This window comes from Sarcophilus harrisii, chromosome 1, assembly GCF_902635505.1.
Source record: "Sarcophilus harrisii chromosome 1, mSarHar1.11, whole genome shotgun sequence".
Classification (NCBI taxonomy): Eukaryota; Metazoa; Chordata; class Mammalia; order Dasyuromorphia; family Dasyuridae; genus Sarcophilus; species Sarcophilus harrisii.
In genome coordinates this window covers 621,841,369-621,858,782 of record NC_045426.1, presented here as the reverse complement: position 1 = coordinate 621,858,782, position 17,414 = coordinate 621,841,369, and the positions used below count along the sequence as shown (strand labels likewise).

Below are 17,414 nucleotides of genomic sequence, written 5' to 3'. Positions count from 1 at the left end.
CTTCCCTGCTGTATCCTTCTCCCCACCATTATATATCTTCAGGCAAAAGATAGGTAACCACTTATCGAGAATATTATAATAGAATGAATTCTTATTCAGGTATATATTAGATTAGATAAATTCTGAGATCAATTCCAACATGTATCTTCCATGATTCTGCTTTTCAGATTCTGGCTTTATTATTAGTTAGCTATATGTCACTTTTATAAGTCACTTTTTGGACTTCTTTGTTTGTAAAATGAAATGGTTGAGTTAGATGATCTCTAAAGCTCTTTCTATCTTTTAATTTTGTTATCATCATCATCATCACCATAATTATTACCCACAATTAGTGGCTAATCCATATTTAGTAACAGAAATTTGTCCCCTGTAATAATGACCGCCTGTAGGACACATAGCTGCTGCCAGACTTAACCTTCATCTGAACTGCTCATAAGGCTATAATCACAACTATAAAGAAATTAAAAAAAAAAATTTGATTAGTTGTCCTCATTCCCCTTCTTAGATAATAACATCCTCTTAAAGTCTTGTGTCTGTCATTATCTATGTTTAGTTTTTTTCTGTGAATTGGGGCTGAGTGCCTACTTTTTAATCATACATTCAGACACAGGAATCAAGCTCAACCATTAGTCATTCTACATCTCCCACAACTGATATTCAGCAACAGAGAAAGAAAAACAATATATCCCTGAGAAAAGACCTTACCATCTGCTTAAAAAGGGCAGAAGTCCATTCAGCAGTTGGAAGACTAGTTGTATTCAAAACCCAGCCACTGTTCTCAAATTCATCTCACACATCAGGGAAGACAAAAGAAATATCAGCTTCCACAACCTGGAAACATTGCCAGCAGATATATATTTTTTTTGGTGTGTGTGTGTGAATTACATACAAAACTGTTTAGGGGGTTCATGTAGTATAATTATTGATTAATATTTCATCATTTCACACAGGTTGGGAATAAGGGCATACAAATATCATCATTTCCATTCACCTGGGTACTCTTAGAAACACACTCCAATGTTCACAGAGATAGAAGAATCTAATAAATTATTTACTCTAACCCATACCAGGCCAAAAAATGCCCTTTTCTGTAATCTCAAGAGATGGCTAGCCCGTCTTCAACTGCAAGAACTCCCAAGTTGGAAAACTGACTTCTTCCTGAAGTACCCCAGGCCACTTATAGAACAGATCCAATTATTACAAAATTATTTTCATAGTTTGAGTCTCAGTTTTCTTCTTGGTAATATCTACTCACTTTTCCTATAGGTGGAAAGGACTTCAAAGACCATCTAATCTAGTTCCTTTATTTTACAGATGAAGAATTTGAAAGATATTAAGTGATTTGTCTGAAATTACTCAAGTAATTAATGTCAGAGGTGGAAACTGAACTTAGATCCTCTAATTGTAGAGCCCATGATTGCCTAGTTCTACAACTAGAGACAAGTAAGACAAATCCAGTTCTTCTTTACCATCCCAGTGATTCAAATACTTGAGGACAATTAGCATGCCCCATTTTAGACATTTTTTTCTGTAAGTTAAACAATTCCAGTTAATTCAATGGATTCCTATATGGTTTTCTCACCTTTCTCAGTTTTCTAGTTTGTGATCGTCCTTCCCAAAATATCTCTTTTTCTTTTTTGTTTATCTCCTTGAAGAATTTCTTTCAATTTTTTTCTACTCAGTGCATTTAATCATTTCAGTCATGCCTCACTCTTCAAAACTGACCCCATTTGGGGTTTTCTTAGAAAATACTGGAGTAGTATGCCATTTCCTTCTCCAGCTCATTTTACATTTTAGGAAACTGAAGCAAACAGTGTTAAGTAACTTGCTCAAAGACAGACAGCTACTAAAAGTGTCTGAGGCCAGATTTGAATTCAGGAAAATGAATGTTCCTGGCTCCAAACCAGGAGCTTCATCCACTGTGCCACCTAGCTTTCTATTATTCTCCACTATAATCCAAAAAATAAAGGTACACTCCTCTAGGCTGCTTATCTTTGTCAACATGGACACCAACTTTCACTATTTTGATTATGTAGGTGATATTAGGAACTAATACACATACAAGTATCTGCAGATTGCTGCAAAATTCTTCTGACCTTGCCTTTGTCATTTGTGTTAATTGCCCTAATGGTTAAGTACCACAGCAATTTTTTTTTCTATATATATTTGCTCTGTTGGGTACAGTTTTAGTCACTGAAAGCTTCTCATACTCTGAAGTCCCCTTTTCTGTTTCTTTCTGTATTTTCCAACATCAGAATCATTTCTATTGAATCTCATATTCTCATCATATGGCCAAAGTATTTAAACTTCAGTATTTTATCTTTCAGTGAATAGCTCGGATTAACTTCTTTAAGGCAGATGGAAAGAACAATTATAGGAAAAGACAAGTTCCCCCCTCAAATAACTAGACTCTCTGTTTTCTCCATAAACCAATACACAAATAATGTACAGGGATCATATTTTATACATCGCTATAGCATAAGGAAAACATGAAGAATAAGAATCTAAAATTGTGAATCTTAATTAAGGCTCAAAATTTGAGTTTGGAAGCATTATCCTTTCCAATAAAAACAATTATCCTTTGGCGTCTGATAGAGTTGATAATTTAAAAAATGCTTATTGATTGAAAGATTTTTTTGAAAGTTTTTCATGAGGACATGTAGATCTCTAGTCAGTAGATAACTCTTTAATCACAGGGATGTCATCCTTATTCAAGAACAAAAACATATGATTAAAGGAATATTATTTTCCTAAAGACCAAAGAATCTACTTACAAGTGTGTGTCCTTTTAATAAAAAACCAATAAAGAAAAAACAGATTTTCAAAACAAAAAAATTAGAAACCATTATTCATATTATCAAGATTATGTTATTATCCTGAATATAAAAGATCCTTTATCATCCAAAGCAATTTACCAGAATGATGTAAAATAATAACATGTCCTGTAGCATTTAAAAACATGGTTGATTTTGTATCTAATATCTCAGCAACATTGTTGTCCTATCAACTGATATTGGATATTGACTTTTTTGATGTAATAATTCCACTGGCCTGTCTACTGCCTCCATTAGTAAAGATTGAAACACCATCAGGTTATAGTACCCTGGAAGATTCTTGCCCCTGCCTTTCCATGAATACTCCTGGAGAATCTTCCCAACATTTTGAATGCCCTTTTCTGACTGTATTAATGTTTTTTTGTTAATCCCACTGAAGCATTTGTATTTTCAGTCACTGTTCTAACTGCATGATTGATTTTCCTTTTCTAATCACCTATTTCTTCGATGGCCAAAGTATTTAAGCTTCTGCTTTTTTTAAAAAGGGATTCATTTCTTACCTGAATATTATCATCAGAAAGATATTATAATCTGTTTCCCTTCTCTTTGGATTAATTACAATTTTTGTTCTTTAAATATTATGCTGTTCTGTGATTCACATGTATAGTAATATATATAGTTATATACATAAATATGTATATATTGTTACATACATAGTGTGTATATACATACTTTTTGTTATTCAATTGTTTTCAGTCATGTTGCCTATTAGGGTTTCCTTGGCAAAGATATTGGAATGGCTTATCATTTCCATACAGACAGATAGGGTAGTTATATGCGTATGCTGCTGTGGCATAGGGGATAGCAATAATAACTTAAAATGTTTCACAACTTCCTAAATGTAACTGGACTTGATTTCTTCCCATTCTGGGTTTGCTATTTACAATATTTTTAGGACTTTAGAATGTTTAGTGTGGTGGATTTTGAGTCTATATATGTATCTATCACTGTCTCTGTATCTTTCTCTTTTTTACCCTTTCTGACATGTCACTCTCTTCCCTATTTCTTTCTCTACTTTCTCCTATCTCTTCCCTCTCTCCTATCTCTGTCTTTCTGTTACTATTTCTCTGTCTTCTCCTTCATTTTTCTTCTCTCTCCTCTCTTCTCTCTCTCTTTGTTTCTCTGTCTCTCTAACACACATACACTTATGATATATATTGACATATTATTTGAGACATCTCATTTGAGAATAATTCCAATTATTAGAAAAAAGTGCTTTCCTTGGCATCAGACCTGTGTCTCTATGCAATATCTTGTTTGTGAAGTATATCATTGATGATATTTTTGTTCAGGTACATGTTTGGTTAGATGGCTTCTGAGGTCAACTTTCAATTCTTCTTGTGTGGCACTTCCATGATGCTGTGAATTCAATGGGCTGTACATCTAGTTGGCATAATATGGTCAGAATAGATTATTCATCCACTTTCCCCCCCATCTTTTGAGTTTCTAGGTCCTATCTCTTTCAAGTGCCCTGAATCCTGTGAGGAACCCCTAAAAATGTCATGGTTCAGTCCAATCAACATCTCATCTCAAATAAAACCATCTGGATGATCTTCCCATATTGCATAAATTTCCCTTCTATTCAGACCTTGTACCAGATTTGCCTCATTATGATTGTTACCAACACATTTGGCAAATATATGTCTTTCTGTTTTACATCTCATTCAAAGGTGATAACCAGTGAAATATAAACTTAGCTCACTGAGGGACCATTCCTGTGTTCTCCACCTGAATTTGTTTTGAATTTATCATTCTTCCCAGTTCTTCCTTTCTAATACCTTCAATTACCAGCATTATCATCTCCAATTAACAGATAAGATAAAAATGCTCACAAAAATGGAACTACTTGCTCAAGGGGACACAGAGTTAGAACTAGAAATAGTATCTCACAGAAAATTCATTTTGCCATATGCTAAATGCATACTATGTTGACTTAAGGGGCATCTGAATGATACAGTGAATAGAGCACTGGACTTAGAATCAGGAAGATTCATCTTTATGAGTTGAAATAGAGCTTCAGACTCTAACTAACTGAATCACCTTGGACAAGCCACATGCCTCTACTTGCCTCAATTTCTTCATCTGTAAAATGAACTGGAGGTATCTGTTACAGATGAAGAAATGTCACTCCAGTATCTTTGCAAAAGAAACCTCAAATGGGATCACAAAGAGTCAGAAACAACCTAACAACAACAATACTGACTTAAACTATTCATTTAAAAGCCTCAATTTTCTCATCTTGAATTCAGGAGATTGTTTTTAACCTCTGCTCTCACCCCAGAAGCACTTCCCCAAAAAAGTATAAATAAATCCATTTCCCAGAAGATAGTTTCCCTGATTACTCATAATCACTGAATTACTAAAAGAACAACAAGTGATACAGAAATGCATTGATAAATGAGCTAAGGACTTGACAGGCTTTTCCATAATCAGTTAGGCTATAAGTATTCTAAACACAACAATAAGGTCCTTAGCCTTCTCATTTAATAATTGGACACTGAAAGCAAGTGTTTCTCCCCTTGACATTTGTTTAGTGTGCCAAATGATAATAAACCAAATATAATATGCAAGAGAAGACCTGGATGAACTGCTTTATCACATATGAAATGGAGGCAATAATCCTGACATTACTCACCTGGCAAAGATATTTTCAGAAAAGTACTATGTTTAGTTTTAAACAATATATGAAGCAATGGTTTATGGTAATCAAAAGAATTGGGCTTAGGATCGGAATACCAATTCTTCTTTTACATGTATATAGGTATGTGATCATTGATGTAAACTTCAACTTCCTGTTTGCCCCAAGCAGCTCTCTAAAACTATGTACTACAAGACACCTACTTAGTTCCCGTTTTGAAGGAGGTTTTACAGGTCTAGACTAATGCACACAAATGCTCTTAGAAGAATAAATGTAAGTCTGGACTTTGGTCTTATCAATATACATAATTCATAAACTTCACAAGTATACTCCACACATCCAGTATAGATCAGCTACTCACTCCTAACCTATATTTAAGGTTGATTCCCTTCACTAAAAATAGAGTCTGGGTGGAGTCTGGGTCACTATATGTTGAGAAATATTTATAAATGAATTTTATTCTAGTAGAAGTTCAACTAGATCTCCTTTGAGTTCTCTTCCAATTCTCAGCTATGGACTCTTGTTTCATTTAACCTTTCTGATGGTCATTTTTCTCCACTGACACCATGTCAGAGAAGATATTTAATTAAGCATAATTCAAATAAGTGCACTGGAAACTGAGTGACATTCTAATGAAAAGATTAATAGAATAAAATAGAAGAACTGGATAATCAGTTCTTAGAGAATAATAAGGAACACCAGTTGTAATGGTAAGAAGACATTCTGACATTTTCTGGGAAAATAAGAAAATATTCTGGTAGAAATTAAATTTAGACCAACATCTTATAACATATACCCCAATAAATTCATATTGGATATGTTGTGAAATGAGCAGAACTAGGAGAATAATTTATATGATGGCTAGAATATTATACAGGGAAATACTCCCCTTCTCCTGGCAGAGAAGTAATGGACTATCAGCGAAAAATGTGATATGTATTTTCAGGCATTAAAAAAAAATCAGAATATTTCATTTGTAAGGCATGTAAGATTGCAGACCAATAATTTTACTCTATAAATGAGGACTTTGAGATGCAAAATGGCCCACCCAAGATCAAACAGGTAAGTAGTGTCAGATAGGAATTCCAACTATCCAATACTATCTTATAAGGAGATTTAAGAATCTGAGATTTAAGAATCTCTCTTAATAGAAATTCTCTGAATCTTAAAAAATCCCTTCTTTGAAGGTTAAACATGCTGTTTGGTTCACTCACTCTTGTGAAAGCTGTCCCTTTAATGAGGAGAAAGGGCCCCACCCACTACCCTCAATTCTATCCTTTCAATAAAAGCAATTATTGACAGTAGTGGTTTCCTATCTCAAGCTAGGGTGCTGCTAAGCCATTTACAAATCTCATTCAAGAGGGAGGGCAGACATTTGGCTCCAGAGGAGATCCCATTTGGTTTCACCAGATTTTCTGGGGGATTAAAATATAATTTTCTGGGGATTTAAAGGATCGGTATCAGACAATCCTATAGTCATTCCTTATCTTTCATTAAAAACTCATAGAAACACACTATAGGGATTTCAGGAGTCCCTTTCTTAGCTATTTTAATCCCTGGAAGTTTCTCATCTGCATCAAAAAACAGGTAAGTCACTATTAACAGATTCATTCTACTGATTTTAAAGAAACTTTAGCCTTACGCCAATTTGGCTTCCTGATGGTAAGAAAACTGAAGGAAGAAATTCTAATTTCTGAGGCTGGAGATTTTGGGAGCTTATGGAAAGCTGAGAGCTTTCTGCTTTTAGGCAGTGATCTTTCTTTGGGGAAAAAAATGAGACATATTGAAACCTTAAAGCTGGTGCAGGTCAACAGAGTGCCTCTATCTTGCTTATTGAGCAGTAAATGTGTCCTTTAATTAGAAGGATGGAAATGTGAGAGGAAAATATGAGATTGCTCTTTAAAATTAAAAAAAAAAAAAGAAAGAAAAAAAAAAGCCTCATTTCCCCTTCTAATACCTCACTACCTTGATTCTGTTAAACTCCTGGGATTTGATTGAGCATCTTAGAAATGGCAAAATGCATTGAGGGCCAGTTTCCTTGACAGCTTAATCTATTCATAATCTATTCCAAGATAACTATGAGGAAGACAATGATTGAAATGTGATCATGGATGATTTAGCTTCTTATAGTATATAACTAAAGCCAATTACAAAGCTCTGACCTCTCTTTGAATTAATAGATGACCTTGAAGATTTTTCTATGGCAAATCCTCTTCTTGCAGTCAATCCAAGGATGAGTTTTCCTGAATTCAGCTAAGCTGGTTCCCAAATAGCAGGCGTACAATTCATTATCTAGCTATACTCTGTATCTTTTTGGCAATAAAGTCTGCTTTGCCTCTGGCAGTATCTTAAATTACCTGGAGATGTTCCCAAGTCAATATGAGACTGCATCTTTCATTGGTTCTTAACCTTTTCAGGGTTTTGGACCCCTTTCTCAGTCTAGGAAAGGCTATGAGCATTTCTCAAAAAAATATTTTTAAATGTATAAAATAAAATACATGAGATTGCAAAGGAAACAAATTTTATTGAAAATAATGGTACCAAATTTAAAATATATATATATATTCCTGGATCCCTTTTTAAGAACAACTTCATTATGCTAAGATTTGAATGGAGGAATTGAAAATAATGACCTATTGAATTAATACTCTACCTACATAGCTCTTCTTTATCATAGGAATTTTTACCACTGAGATTATGACTATAAAATGATATTTCTTTTCACTAAAAAACACTGGGTCAAGGGTGCTGAGCTCTAATTCTTGATGTGTTACTAATTAGTTGTAAAACTTTGGGCAAGTCACTTACCTTGCTTTTAAGCAACTCTGAGCTTCGATTTCCTTATTTGTTAAATGAGGAGTCTGGACTAAATGATTTATGAGATCTCTTCCAGAGAAGTAGCATCCTATATTGTTAACATTTTGTGTTCTAGGGTTCATTGCAGTGCTATCTATCATCAATCTTCTAGGCTGAACAATTCTTTATTCTAAGGTCTGTTCTAATTTTAATATTATTTTTTAATGTGAGGGAATTAGAATATGACTAAATAAGAATTATTTATAGAAATTTCATTTTTTTCTTAGTCATTCCCAGCAACAATGAAAGATTTTGGCTGTAAAAGCAATATTTTTCATTTCACTGAAGTTGTTTTCCACATTCCTCAGGGAATATTACATGAAAACTAGATCAGTTCAATTTTGAAAACATTTTTCCCAAATGGAGACACACAGGCTGTTTTTCCAGGATGTCACCATTGCAGTCCAAAAAAATGAATTACTTCTGTTAGTCAACCAGTTCTTTTGACTATATGAGTCCCAATAACCTGATATCATTGGTGTTTTAACTAACAGGGCACATGTTGATGGAATCAATTAAATTTGATAGTTTCTTTGATAACATTGTAAACATTGTCTAAATTACCTTCAATTTACCAGTTTTACATTTACTCTCTAAGGCTTTAAAATAATCAGTAATATTGTAGAGGGGAGTTTGTGACATAAAGGTAAAATCGTGTATTTCTCTACAGGACATTTAGCTTTTAAATTTGACCAGTAGCTCTTTGGATCCATGAATACAGATCTCTCTGTAGCACATGTCAAAACCCAGACAAGCCTTCTTATCTTGGGTGATTGATATCCATATCTCCCCATAAATTTCTCATAAAGCATCTACTCAATGTGCTGGGGTTGGGCAGTCCTAATATTTTCAATCTCCTTCTTAAGTAATCTATTTCTTGTCTTTTCATCTATCTATGCATATATTTATGTATGTGTGTATGTATACACATGTATATATAATATTGTGTGTATATATTGTATTTTTAAACATAAGAGTATGGTACATGTATATGCATTTATATACATACATATACACATTTTACATATATATAAATATACATACATGTTATATTTTGTGACTAATTGGTCCCATTGAAGAGGTAACCAAAATGGTGAAAATGTCTTTTATCTTTCTTTGTATGTCTCTCACTTAGCACAGTACTTGACACGTAGTTGGTACATAATAAGCATATATTGAATCATCTTGTTATAGTGTACTATATAGCCCAATAATGTACTTACCCAATTCATCCATTTTTTTAAATGAGACTTCAATTCAGCACATTCTAAGCAACACACTATAATTGGAACTGGGTCTGCTAAGGTGAAAAATGAGAGATAGTTACAGTATAGTAGAGGGGACTGGGCAAGTGAAGTCAGCAAGACAATTTCAAATTCCAATTCAGATTCTTCCCAGATGTGTGACCCTGGCTGCCACTTCTATTTGTGTCCTTATCTACAAAAATGAAGGGGCTGGATTTTGTGGTTTCCAAATTTTCTTTTTCCTCTGAATCTTTGAAACTATGAGCAATTGTCCTGACCCTCAAGTAATTATCTATCTAATAGGATAAGGAAGCAGGTGGGACTATACAATTACAAAGAAATGCATTGAAACCTGATTGGATTTAAAATTTCTGAGTCACAACTTGAACTCGGGCACATGGATAGCTCTGGATCTGGAATCAGAAAGATTTCTCTTTCTGAATTCAAATCTGGCCTCAGACATTAGTTGTGTCACTTAATCCTGTTTGCTTCAGTTTCCTTAGCCAAAAAATGAGATGGAGAAGGAAATGGCAAACCACTCTGACATCTTTGCCCAAAAAACTCCAAATGGAGTCAGGAAGAGTTGGACACAACTGAAAATCAATTGAACAACAACTTCCTAATTCCAAGTCTCAGTAATCCATTTTTTTATACCACCTATCTTGAGATAACTATAAAAATTCTTTAGCACAGTACCTGGCACACAGTAGGTGCTATATAAATGCTTATCCCCTTTGCTTCACATTATCTCACAGTCCAGATCTTCTTTTCTCTGTCAAGAGAAAAGATTCTTCTCACATGGCCTGGCTTCCAATCCAGTCCAATGGAAAAGTTGAATAGCTACTATTCAGGTTTGGTTTCCATGTCTGAAGAAAACTATGTACCCCCCAAAGAGGCTTGATAACAATATCCCTTTCAACATCTTTAAGGTTCTAGTAGGAGACATCCTGTATTATTTAGCTGCAGTCCTGGGGTAAGTGCAGCAAGTCATTGTCTTGGAGGGCTTGTGGAGAGAACATAAAATGTGCATTGGCTGTAATACTTAGATCCATTTAGAAGATTTGACACTCACGAAATCAGAAAAATCCATTTTCTTTACAATTTTTACCAATATTTACAATTTTGTTCAGATTCCACAACCTTAGTTTTGTTATTGTTGTTATTGTTTGTCTTGTTTTTTTTTGGTTCCTTTATATTAATCATGATACAACAGAAATAACATTGGATTTAGAATTAGAAGATTTATCTCCATTACTTGGTAGCTGTGGGAAGTCAGGGAAATCACTAATCTTTTCTAAACTTCAGTTGCATTACTAATCAAATAAATATGAGATTCCCTGGGGTCTATCTCACAGAAATCAAATGAGCAAATTCATAGCTAGCATTTTATACATTTAAGGTTTACAAAGTACTTTCTACATGTTATTTCATATGACATCATTTAAGACTCTCTGCACAGTATAAAGCATGATATCACTACAAGTAATTTGATTATTAATATCAATAAGGTGAGAATGCATTTAAAGTTCATATGTGAAATCTCTCCCTATTCTAGTGCACATTGCACAGATGTCAAAGTAATTTCTTTAAGCACGTAGGCTTCTTCTTGCTCTTAGGATAAAATATGAACCTGAATCAATCCAGCTTTTCTTTCCAGCATCATTGGAAATTACTTTTCTTTCTAAATTCTGTGTTTCAGCTAAACTGACCTCTTTTCCATTCCCTACATGTAACACTTCAATCTTTTGCATCGACCATTTCCAGTTCCTGGAATGCATTTCTTTCTTAGCTCTATCCTTTAAAATATCTCTTTTTCTTTAAAATGTAGCTAGTAGGGTGATTTTCAGCCTGTTCTAATCCTCCTAAATGCTAAGATCCACCAACCTAGATGACTAAGTAGAAGTATGGTGAGTTAAGAGGCTTGGGCTTGAAATCTAGAAGATCTGTTTTTTTTACTCCTACCTCAAATATATATTAACTCTATGACTCTGGGCAAATCACTTAACCTTTTTCATCCTCATTTTTTTCATCTATAAAATAGTTGTAATAATAGTACTTATCTCATAGGCTTATGAGGTCAGGTTAGATAGATAATAGCTATAGTGCTTTGCAAACTTTATTTTTATTGTTTTTCTCTCTTGTCTGACTTTTCACGACCCAATTTAAGGTTTTCTTGGCAAAGATATTGGAATCGTCTGCCATTTCCTTTTCCAGCTTTGTACAGAATAGGAAATTGAGGCAAACAGGTTTAAGGGACTTACATAGGGTCACACAGTGAATGTCTAAGGATGAATTTGAACTCAAGAAGTGGAGTTTTCCTGATTCCAAATCTAGAATTTTGTATACCATGCAGCCTTGTAACAAACTTAAGGTGTTGCTATTATTATTATTATTATTATTATTATTATTATTAACTACTTTGTATATGTATATATTCATTTACATATATGCATGCTGTATATATTTAGATAAGCATGTGTTATCTCCAGTTAGAATGTAAACCCTTTGTATATAGTCAGTTTCATTATTGTTTTTTCATCTCCAGCACTTTTTATTTCAGCACCATAATAGGTGCTTATTTAAAACCTTGATCGATGAGTATGCATTTGATTTTATTCAACTCATCCCAATCTATGTTGTCACTTATTGTTTACATCCAGACAAGTCTGGAATGCCTCATTTCCTTATCTATCCCCATTGCTTGTTTGAGTAAACAAAAATAGGATATAGTATGCCAAATTTAGAGAACAACTAATTATCCAAAATAAATGTAAAATGCAGAAAGTAACAAATAAGGTTAGAGATGTAGCTAATAAGCAGATTAGAGAATGTCTTCGATATCAGTTTAAGTTTTTTTATTTTTTAAAGAAGTGGGAGCCATTGAAAATTCTTGAGCAAGAAAATGTATGGCATATATGATTATTTTAAAGTAGGTGGATGTTAGTTTGGAGAAGGGAAAAAGGAAACAAGGAGATCAGCTAGGTAGATTATAATAGTCTATGTAGCTATCCAAGCAGATGAAAAATTTTGTTAAATTTTTTTATTGAAAGATACTACAAAAGTCAGACAAAAATCACAACAGAGAATGAACATGACTTTTGTCCTAGGAATTGCGTTTCTGTGTGTAGATACTTCCCACACACAATGTCCAAAAAAAAAAAAAAAAGCAAAAGTGAATTGCCTCTAATTTTAACTAAGCAGAAAGCTTTCATTATAAAACCATTCCTTTCTCTTTATGTGGTTTTGCTTAATGGATGGTATCAAGTTTGAATAATTTAGTTGTGTTTTTATATGTGTGAACAGGAAGCAGGCCAGTTCAGCTTATTCTTAGAATGCAGAAAAGAGAGCAATGAATCCAAAGCTTGGAAAGATCAGCCTGGAGTCAGGTGGTGAAGTTTTTAAATATCAACCGGAGGAGTTAGTCTTTGGTCCCAGAATCAGTAGGAATTTGTGGAGTTTATTGAGTAAGGGAGTAAATGGTCAGACCTGATCTTCAGAAAACTAACTTTGGCAGGTATGTTGGGGATGGATTATAATGTGGAATGGTCACAGATAGAGATGGATCTGAGTGATTGGAAGGGAGGTGGTGACCATGATCACTCTGTGTCATCCTGTTACCAGCCATTGGCCCAAGCCTAGAGCCTGCCCTTTGAGCTATGTTCACTAGAAGGTAATCTGGGATGGAGAAGGGGAAGGAAAAAGGGATGGTTTTGGTAGAGAAGTGAAGAATTTCCCAGGGACATTTTTACAGCTACTACTGGGAGTGCCCAGGTCAGTACTGGGTTAAAAATGTACTTGGTGGGGGAAAAGGAGAGCTTATACAGCAGTTTTGATGATGATTATTATTATTATGGATAAGGAGATCCTGGTAAACATTAGTGATTCCCCTAAATCTGTCTTCAGCATACTGGCCCCCTCTCACAACAAAACAGAAAGAAGTTTCAGATCTACATGATAGTGGGCACTCCTGTTTCACCAAAATTCCCATTTTCTTTCTTCAAGCTAAAGAAATGCTGTTGTTCCAGACATCCTGGCATCCAGGGTTGTTATTCATGAACCTAGTATGTCTCCTTTGTCTCTGGGATGTAGGTGAGTATACTGAGAGTTTAAGATAAGCACAAGCCTTTGTTAATGTTATGTGGGTTTTAGGGATGGTACTTGGGAATAATCATCATCTTCAAGAACTGATAATGACTTTTTGAGTCATAGATCTAAAGCTGGAAAAAGGTCTTTGATTCTACTCCCTTCATGTTACAGATAAGAAAACTATTTCAATTCAATTCAATAAAATATTTACTAGGGTACAGTGGATAGAGCATTGAGCTAGGAATTAGCAAGCCTCATCTTCATGAAATCAAATTTGGCTTCAGACACTTACTAGCTGTGTGACCCTAAGCAAGTCACTTAACCCTCTTTGTCTCAGTTTCTTCATCTATAGATGAGATGGAGAAAAAAAATGATAAACCATCCTAGTATCTCTACCAAGAAAACGTCCCTAAAGAGTTGGATATGAGTCAGAAGACTAAAAATCTGCCAATTACTGTGCTAAATTCTGAGGATACAAATTAGAAAAAAAAAAGTTAATTCTTCCCCTCAGGGAGCTTACAATTCAACTGGAGAAAGAAAGAGACAAATGGGGAGAGTCTAAGTTACCTTAAACAAATCAGTCAGTCTCTCTGAGACTATATCTCTTCTTCTGGAAAACTGAAATTTTAAGTCCCACCCTAATATAAAGGATCAAAATGAGATTATTTGCTGCATGTGTTGAGAGTGGAGAGAGCAGCAGGACCCTATAAATCAGGACCCATATTTTCATCTTGGTATGGAACTCTTAGTGAAGAAATTCCTTCTATCAAAAAGTTGCTCTGCTAGTCCTAGGCAGTTGTGAAATTAAATGACTTGTTCAGGGTCATATAAATCATATCTATATATAGATATATATCAAAAGAGAGACTTTTATCTAGGTCTTCCTGAATCCAAGGCCATTCTACTATCTTATGAGGCATAAAACATCTATTATGAGATAATAGATAAGAAAAAATCATTCAAAAACCAAAATAAAAACATTTACAAAAAATGTTTACTGGGGAAAATAGATACAAAATTAAAAAAAAAAGAACAGTGAATAGGAACTAATCCATATATTTTCTAAACTAGAAAATTAAGTTTAAAAAAGTTTTTGTTAGGTGAAAAAGCATAGTAGAAAAGATAGTTTCCATTGATATAGTCTCTCTCTTTGTCCAGCTAGTCCTTAAAGCTGAATTATGTCAGCTACAATGAAAACCTCTTAGGTTGTTAGAGAACTATTTACTCCCAGAACTCAAACTGAATTAAATTATTTTTTTTCTTTTTAAAAAATGCATAAACATTTAGAGAATAAACATGATGACATGATTTAGGAGAGAATGCTAGACTTGGATTCAGGAAAGTCTTCCTTCTAACATTGTCTCTTGAGACTTGAATAGAGACTTATGTTAAAGAAGGTCTAAATACAGTGACATCTCTAATTGTGGAAGAAAGATGAATATCTATTGAAAATGTATATTGCTGATAATAAACTGTCTTTAATTATCTCATCATTTTAACTATATTGTGAAATGGTAACTGTTACATGTAGGTATATACTGGCTGACCATGAGAAGCTACCTAACTCCTCTAAATCTCATTTTTCTCAATTGTATGATTAGCATTTATATGGCATTTTAAGGTTTGTGAAAAACATTATAAATATTACATTATTTAATTCTCATAGTCCCCTAGTAAGCACTATTATTATCCCCATTTTACAAATGAAGAAACTCAGGCTGACCAAGAATAAGGGTCTTGCTCTGTGTCACACAGAAATAAGTATCTGAGACTGAGATATGAATTCAAGTCTTCCTGATCAAATGTCCAGCACTTAGGCACTATAGCAACTAGCTTCTTAGATGTCCATATATTAGGGGCAGTAATACCTTTCTTAGGGATTGTTAAGAGATTCAACAGAGAAAATTAGAGATAAAGGAGTTTACCAGCTTAAAGGCGAAATCAATGTCAGTTCCTTGTATTCTTTAAGGTAATCATTTTTACTTCCTATATAACTCCATGAAGATAGAATTGATCAAGAACAAGAAATTATGAAAGATAACAACGTAGACTGGGAAGGACACTATCAGACTTCAGGAAAGTTGGGACAACAAAATCATTAACCAGTTAACTGTTCCTGAATGAGACTATCCACCTCATTGAGCATCATTTCTCTCATATGTAAAATGAAATTATGGTCTCTCAGGCCTCAGATTCTGAGATTCTAGGATACCTTTTCTTTAATGAATTACCTTTACTTTTTAGGATCTACTATTAAGGGAGAGTCTACAAAAGAAAAGGGAGTGGCTTTTCTAGCTAAAACAGGTAAGTTGTAAGCACTTCACCATCTCATACTCTTGTGACCTTTGGAAATACATCAGTCAACTTCACCTCAATTTGGTTTGTTTCATCTACAAAATGGGCTTATTTCTTTTTCCATATTCTTTATGAGTATGAGTAAGTATGAAAGTATTTTGGAAAAAGTTTTATATATTTTATCACTGTCTTCATTATCATCATTCTTTCATCATCCCCTTCCTTTTGTGTTTTGTGTTTTTTTTTTTCTTTTTGATAACATATTTCTCATAAAGGGGGCAAGTAAAGAACATAGGACTGGGAGTTATAGGTCTGACCCTACTACTAATTACTAATTAGCTGTATGATCTTTAGGCAGTCCCTCCCTCTGTTCCTCAATTTTATCCTCAGTAAATGAGTTAAGTTGGGCTCAATAATTCCTTAAGGTCTCTTACACACTGATCTTTTTTGATACTGTGTCACATTTAGTCAATTGTCGATTGAACAATCACTAATCTACATTCTCTAAAGCTACTGATTATTCCTTTTCTCCACAATAAGGGCTTTAATGCATTTTATCTAGTTTATCTCTAATACATTATTTGAACTGCTAACAATTAAAATTAATCATCTGTATGAGAGTGCCTCCCAATTTAAGTCCATTTTACTTTTCTCCAACCATATTCTGTAACACAATAAATATATTTTAAAAAAACCTGTGCAGTCAGAGCTTTAAGAAACCTAATTACACTTGAGACAAACTCAGTTGGTTATAGAACCTCATCACTACTTCAGAGTTATTTTATAGGTTTCTTATATATTTTTTCCTGACATCTCACTGCAAAATGGAAGCTCCTTGAGGGCAAGGACTGTTTTTTCTTTGTCTTTGTATCTCTAGTTTATAATATAGCATCCAAAAGGTATTTACTAAGAACTTATTGAAATGAAGTGAAGTGAAAAATCAAATGAATGCTTTCCTTACTGAAGTTCTTCAAGAAGAAGGAAAGATGAATACTTATAGAAGGTGTTATGGGGTGGATGGGTGGAGGTTAGTGGGGGATTCTTATTTAGATGCAGGTCAGATTTCATAACTTCTTATATCTTTTACACTGAGTTTCTATAATCTCATGAGAATTCCACAGGCCTATATTTTGAGCCAATGAAGTATTTCATTAATCAAGTGAAGTAAACAAACATTTATTAAACAGCTACTATGTGTTAAAGATAAAATTAAAGACAAAAGATAATTCCTGCTATGGAACATCTTGAAGACAACATGACAACAACTATGGATAAATAAAATACAGACAGGATAAAGTTGCTTTTATTTTTGTTGTTTGTCCTTTGTTCTCAAAGAGGACCATGACATGCACATGAATTGGATTTGAGTGAGAGAGGGCTAGGCAAGGCTACCTGCCTCACTTTCCCCTCTAGAGCCATCTGGTCCAGTGGCCATAGATAGATCAGGAGAGCTGGAGATGG

The 17,414-nt window shown here is 34.0% G+C and overlaps 1 protein-coding gene across 1 annotated transcript in view; it reads left to right on the top strand.

Moving 5' to 3' along the window:
* The first annotated feature begins 13,582 nt into the window (after nt 1-13,582).
* The window catches only part of HHLA1 (HERV-H LTR-associating 1), a 59,052-nt gene continuing 55,220 nt past the window's right edge, over nt 13,583-17,414 (top strand). Inside the window, exons 1-2 of the mRNA XM_012541830.2 lie at nt 13,583-13,661; nt 15,903-15,962. Of these exons, the coding sequence (XP_012397284.1) occupies nt 13,583-13,661; nt 15,903-15,962 (139 nt within the window). The remainder of the gene's footprint in view (nt 13,662-15,902; nt 15,963-17,414) is intronic.